This window comes from Apium graveolens, chromosome 8, assembly GCF_009905375.1.
Source record: "Apium graveolens cultivar Ventura chromosome 8, ASM990537v1, whole genome shotgun sequence".
Taxonomy (NCBI): domain Eukaryota; kingdom Viridiplantae; phylum Streptophyta; class Magnoliopsida; order Apiales; family Apiaceae; genus Apium; species Apium graveolens.
Genome location: NC_133654.1, coordinates 6,437,945 through 6,445,333, shown reverse-complemented (window position 1 = coordinate 6,445,333; position 7,389 = coordinate 6,437,945). Strand labels below are relative to the sequence as shown.

The 7,389-nt window shown below is 30.4% G+C and overlaps 1 protein-coding gene across 1 annotated transcript; it reads right to left on the bottom strand.

Annotated features, from left to right (window-relative positions):
• Positions 1-652: 652 nt before the first annotated feature.
• On the bottom strand, positions 653-1,879 carry LOC141678132 (stress-response A/B barrel domain-containing protein UP3-like). The gene is made up of 2 exons (XM_074484379.1): positions 1,765-1,879; positions 653-1,623 (listed from the first exon to the last, which is right to left on the bottom strand). The coding sequence occupies exon 2, from the start codon at positions 1,509-1,511 to the stop codon at positions 858-860; it is 654 nt and encodes a 217-aa protein (XP_074340480.1). The 5' UTR covers positions 1,512-1,623; positions 1,765-1,879; the 3' UTR covers positions 653-857.
• Positions 1,880-7,389: the final 5,510 nt, after the last annotated feature.

The window sequence follows — 7,389 nt, the reverse complement described above, 5'->3', positions numbered from 1 at the left end:
GGGCTTCAGAATAAAAAAATAAGTAAAGATATTATATAGGACTAGAGGATAGGAATTTCTAAATTAATAGACCAATAAGGGCCCAATTGTCAAGGAAAAAGGCCCAATTGAGATTTCCTATAAATAGAGCATATTTACTTTACTTATAAAAGGTTGGAAAAATAAGTATCAATAAAAAGTGTTGTGGCTCATATTTAGGGTCATCAGTACAATACTTCACTGAGCTGCTCAAGCTCCATTTCCAAAATACTCGAGTTCCTCTGAACCATAATCAAGCCGTCCTTGAGCTTAAACAGTTCTATTTCACCATAATCGAGCCTACCTCAAGCTTGAAGAGTTCACACACAAGCTTCAAGTAATCAAGTATCATACTATTCCATATGTGAGGCTCGGCGCTGGCTGGCCTAAACAATCTTATTATGTATAATTTATTCATATAAATAGATACATCCTATGCGTATTTTGCATCAATTAAGCTCAAAATGATCATATTCGGATTCGAGCTGGAGTCAGATGTTTAGAACTTCCAACAGAACACAAAACTCAGTAAAATTTAGTTGAAACCGGCAACATCTGACTTTGCACATTTTACTGTGTTGCTGCAACATATCAATCAAAACAAAAATTTTGCAATATGTAATGTAATCTAGGATCAAACAAAAGGCCGATTATGATTAACAAGTCGAATTAGACTTGCAACTAAGGTACACAAACAGTCAAATGATAGTTAATTTCATAACTGGTTAAGTACCATTGTCAATTAGCATAGCAGCGCTGCTTCATTATTGATAACAAAAATAAAAACTCTGTAACAGAGATATTCAAAAATACCTCAATTATCAGAGACTAATCGACATCTATGGCTGAATCACATAGTCAAGTATCAACACGCCCTCCACCGTATCCCTAACTTCCTTCTGCGAATTCAACTCCTCTAAATCCACATCCAATTCATCCAATTCCCTCACACCAGGAACCACAGCTAACGAAGCAATTAAAAACCCTTTCGCTCTCTCTGGCGAAAAGTTTTTCCCAAAACTAATCTGACTAATCACCGGGAACTTATCCTTAAGTCCTCCAATCATTTCCAACAACTCATCACTTACTTTTTCACGCAAACCTTCCTTCACTTTCAAAACCTTCACTCTCATCGCAGATCCTGCAGCTAACGCCACTTGTCCATCGAGCTCATCAACAATCCAATCAACCGCCATTACATCCTCAACAATCGGTTTAACAGCCTCTGTCACAACACTAACATGCGCAGGATGCACATTGTACGCATTCAAATCATCCTTAGAGCTGTAACGACCGTGAAGCATGTGAGTGAATGCGAGACACGAGGACTCAATGCGATGCACCGCACCAGCAGAAATGTGGACCACTTGATCAAGCGAGCTTAGACCGTTAAGACCGTTAATCATTGTAGTTATTTTTGACTCATCAGTGTCTGGTTTGACTTTAAACAGGACTACGTGCTCGATTATTTGCGATTTTATTGACATTCTCATAGGATAAACGAAAGGTAACGTTGAGCTGCGACGAAGATTGGAGCATCGGGAGACGGAGATATTGAGATTTGACGGAGAAAATGGAGGTACAAAATTTGTGCGTGTGCACAAGCTGGGACAAATCATAGTAGTCATTGTGAATGTTAGCACAAAATTTGTGTTGACGGCGATGTTAAAAACATTGATCTAGGTTGTTGCAGCATATAAACGTCCAAATTTAGTTCAAATTTGAAGGTGCGATTAAAGTATTTACCTTAAAAGTTTGATCTACTTTTTTACTCCTTTTAACAATGTTTGTTGAAATCAAGTTGCTGATTGGAGATGGAGATGCATATAAGATACCAGCTTAATTCCAAAATGTTATGGACTTATGACAGAAGTATCCAAAACATCCAATTAAAACAGTATATAATATATATCCATAAATATAATATCCTACCTTATTTATCAGATCAATATATGAAAAATGCGTATTTGTGCCGCTTCTCTTTTAGAATATACAAACTCTCAACTTGCGTGAACTTCAACTAATCGTGCATAGCACATCAATTCACAGGTATGACTAGGATCAGGGGTGTGCATTTGGTTCGGTTTCGGTTAACCGGAAATCGAACCGAATAACCGAAATAATTTTGGTTCGGTTAACCAAATTTTAAAATTCGGTTGGTTTTCGGTAGTAAAATTTCAGGAGTTCGGTTTTTCCGTAATTCGATTTTTTACCGTGATTAACCGAAAACAATAACTGAAGTTTATATAATATATAAATATAAAATATTTATAATACTATATATGTCTGTGTCTGTAAAGTTAATTACTTAATTATTACAATACTAATTGATAACCCGTGCGAAACACAGGCCGAGTTAATTAATTTAAATAATTTTTAAAAATCATAAGAATATAGGTGCTATGTCAAAATTTCTAATTTTTACTTTGAAAACCCAACATAAACTATCCAGCGTCCGGAAAGATTGCCCAATATACCACTAAAAATGAATGTGAATAATATATCACGAAAATGAATGTTTTGTATATGTATAGGAATAAACATGTCGAGCATGCATGTTCTTATAATTTTCTTTTACTATATCATACGCATGTTGAACACTCGTATTCAGCAAACTCAAAATTTTAACTACAGTGATTACGCATAAGAAACATGTATATAGTTCAAACAAAATATTAGTACGCATAAGTTCGTCGGTATTTTAACCACTATTCCACGCTAATATGTATTTCAGATATCTAGTTTTCGGGCATCGTACAACTATGTTGAAATCAATATAAGAATTGCAATTAAAAAACGCGTAAAATAAAATATATAATATTATAACTCATTTAGAAATTAAAGAAGAATACATAGGTGATACTTAGAAATCAAGAAGTATAATTAAAGCAGAATTCTACTAATTATACTAAATCAAAACAGCGAAAAATAATATATTTTCAAGTAGGAGTGTATCAGTATTTATATATGGAATTAGGATGGTATGGGTGTTGTTTAGAAATCAAAAGGTATAATTACAATAGAATTTTAATAATTATATTAATAAAGCATATGATTCAAAAAAGTTAAAAAGATAAAATTACTTTTATTATAGTCGTATAATATATTGAATTAGCAATACATAAGAAAATTAGGAATACAAAGGTTAAATTCAAAAGGATGTAACAAAAATAAAATCAAACTTAATAGGATAAGACATGTAGAAGTATAAGATAATAAAAATAAAATCATATTTAATAGAATCATAAGACACGTAGAAGTATAATAATATACATAACAAAGGATGGTTATAAAACTTTTAGTATAGTTAAAAGACATAAAAAGAGAATTATAAGATATACATGAATGAATAAGTAAAACCAAAAGTTGGTGGTACCAAAAATTAGTGAAACCAAAATTTATGTATCACTTAAAAAGGGGTTTCGCTAATTAATAAAGGTTATTAATTAGTTCACTTTTCCTGTTCTCACAAACCAAACCCAGACCATCGATTCAAAAATCCATCTCGATTATCCTCAATAATCCAATTCCAGAGCAGAGTCCATCGATTCAGAATCCACTTCAAGGTCTTCAATTTTCATTTTTTCAAGGTATTTGATTTTGATTTCCATACGATTTTGTGATGTTAATTCAATTTTGTGATGTTAATCTAAAAGAAAAAGAAAAAGTGGTGAAGAGTGAAGACTAAAGCATATGTATATATATTTATATATGTATAAATATATATATATAAATATATATATATATATATATATATATAATTTATAATTTGTTGAATTTATGGCTTCTCTAGTTCTCTTAAATAATAGTACAGGGAGAGGGAGGAGAGTTATTAATTTACCTATTTTTTTATTTTGAATTGTTATACATAAATTATAATTTATAATTTGTTTAATTTGTGAATTGTGCATTTGAGGATTTGTGTATGTAAATATGTAGTGAACATTCTTGTTGATTTTGAATGTATTAAATATTATTGTTTAATTTGTCTATGTCAGTGTCAGTGTCCTCGTATGTATTTTATGCTTGATTTCAGTTTGTCTCTGACTTACTGACTACTCTACTCAGCTTCCTGGTCCAAACTACCACTGTCGAAGTTTAACTTATATTTGATAACATCCTGGGTAATATAAGCTTCTGGTCTGAAGTTTCACTTTTGGTTATATAACAGTTAAAATTTATTATCTATTTTAATTTGTATTCTGCATCATGCAAGTGTCCAGATTTGAGATTTTACAAACTATAATATGCAAACAGTGTGCTGCTTTGTGTTTGATGGATTATCGTGATTAGTTTTTAGATTTTCATTGTGCAGACGCGTTGTCATGTTCTTGCATATTCAAATGTTAAAAGTTTTGCTTCATTTGGATGTATAATTTATTACAAGAGGTTCAGTTGGTTATCTTGCATTGTAGTTGATCTTGTCGGTCATAAACTTTGAGGCATGTTTTATGAAGATCTAATTACTAGTACTTTTTGTTGCAACTAGTACTTAAGATGTAAAATATTGTTGGCCTTTCAATGTAGTGTATCCTGTTCAGAGTTACAATCTGCAGTGTATCATATTCTTAGTTGAAGTTTGAATTAGGTGTGGCACTCTAGTTAATCGGAACAATATTCTCTGTTTCCTGATCCTTGGACCTCTTTTGCAGGAAGAAAAGAACTGAATTCTGAAGTAGGCATAAGTCAGAACTGAGACTAGGAAGAACTGCAGAAGCAGAGCATCCAACATGACCAACATCAACACAAAGTCAATGGCAATTTAAATTCTGCAATTTAATATTTAAACTAATTTTCTATTATCAATGCTTGTAGGCTGTAAACTCAATGATTTTGGCATGTAACTTCAATATTTTAAATTCTGATTGTAAACTTAATGCTGAATTTCTGATTTTAAACTTAAAATATGGTCTAAGACTCTGAGTTTTTGAAGTTCTAGCAAATTTTCTTAAATTTCGGTTTCTATTTTCGGTTTTCGGTAATAATCGAAATGGTTAGTTCGGTTTCGGTTAAAATTGAATTCATTTTGGTTCAGTTTTCGATATCATTTTTTCCCTTATTTCGGTTTCGGTTAACCGAAAAAAAAATCGGTTCGGTTCGGTTTTAACCGAATACACAACCCTAACTAAGGCTGCTCATGGGTTAGCAAACCCGTTCAAAGCAACCCTTAATTGGACAGACCAAACCGAACCATCCAAAATCATGTGTTAGTTGGGTTAGATTTTCGTTGGGCCGATTATATTGGGTTGGTTCGGATTTTAACTTTTTAAAACCCTAAATCAACCCAACCCGGCCTAATTATTAAGTCCCAACTCATTTCCATTATATATTACTGACTCCCAACCTATTTTGATTTCGGACACAGACTGATACATTTGCTTTTGCCTATAACTGACTATGCACTTTTCAATAGACAAATGAACTAATAACAATAATATATTTTAAATTTAATCATAATTTTTGACTAAACTTCTTAAATTAAATTGAACGCGGGTAATATGAAGCGGACAATGAGTTGCACTATAACAAGTTTTCACAAACTATTATATTAAACCAATTTGATTGTTCATAGTATTTATGCTTGTCATATATTTATGCAGAGTAAAAGTAAATTTTGATAGGTGGTGAAATTAAGAATTTATGTTTCTTGAATCAAGACCGTATCTTTAACTTTCCACTTATTTTTCCGAGAGTTGTGTTTGTCTTTAACTTTATATTTGCAGTATAAAATATCTTTATACTTATTTTAATATACATGTAATAATTTGAACGATAATTTATTTCTTGTATGTAGCATTTTTTTATTGTCTACTATTATTCTTATTCAACCCATTCAATCCAATCCTACTCGACCAAACCCATCACTCATATAATAGGGTTAGGTTATAATTTTTTTGATATTAATGGGTTAAAAATTTTCAAACCCGAACTAAATGGGTTGGGTCAGTAAATTGTCAAAACCGACCCAACCCAGTCCATGTGCAGCCCTAGGTATGACCCCAGTTAAATGACTATTTAATATTATAATAATATTGTTCTGACTTATTAAAAATTTATGTGCTGTGAGATAATGGTATTGTTCCCCGTTCATTTGTGAAAGGTCGAGAGCTCGAATTTTTTGGAAAGTATAGTTTTGAAAAAAATAAAAGTTTTTCAGCTAAATTTAGTATAAACAAGCTCAACAAGCTAAATTTAATAAGATAAAATTTTATTCAGTTCGGATGGTCAATACATATCTCATCTTTATCATTTTCTCTTCTATATATAATAAGAGAACATGGTGATAATATTATGAGATTAAAAAGTCTCATTGAAATGACTAATTTACCCTTGTACTTTAAATTTATATAAAAGAGGTTGTTGTGAGGAATTGAACCCAAGTCTTAACATTCACAAGCACATCACCTTACCACTACACCACATTGTTACTTAAATTTTTGTCATACACATAATATGTGAGTGTCGTAAATAGCGAAAATTTATTTAACTTTAAACATGATTACTAAAATACTTGTAGAGTTAGTTTTGAACAATTGAATTTGAGATTAAAAGTTAAGCATAGTATATAAACGGATCATTCCCTTATTTATTAAACAATTTTTAATTTGAAAAGTATGTCTCATACATTTTTAATATATATTTTTTAATAAAAAATAAATTGTACATGTAATTAATTTTTTTATATGTTGAAAAGAGATATATTTATATAAATAATATATATGTGTACTACATATTTAGATAATTTATAATTAGCGTATTTCGATTTATTTTCAATTCAAAATTAGAACTTGACCTATTTTTCAAAAAATACTCGAAATTTGACTAAATGACCTGTTTGTAAATATCATGTCACTACCTAGGTTTAATTTAAATTACGAGTTTGACTAGAAAATCTTATAAACAAAGAAAAGTTTTGTGATATCTTATGTTGGTAAAAATTTAATATGTTTGTGGTCTTTATAGAATCAAGTCAATTGATAATATGTATCCAAATTACTAGCTTCAAAATCAGAATTTTACCCATTTTGAAAAAATACTCGAAATTTGACTACATGACCCACCGAAATTACATCATCACTATCTAGGTTTAATAAATTTAAATTACGAGCTCGACGAGAATATCTTACCAATAAGGATAAATTTTATAATATTTTATATTAATAAAAATTAATATTTTTGAGGTCTTTATACGATCAAATCAATTGATATTATGTATCAAAATTACTTATTAACCGGTTTTATATTATTACATCTGGTACTTGACCCAATATTTAAATATATTCAAAATTTGACATGAGATGTCACAAACTCCGCTAAAACTACGAATATATACTAAATCGATTTATTAATTAATGTTTCACTTTAAAAAAA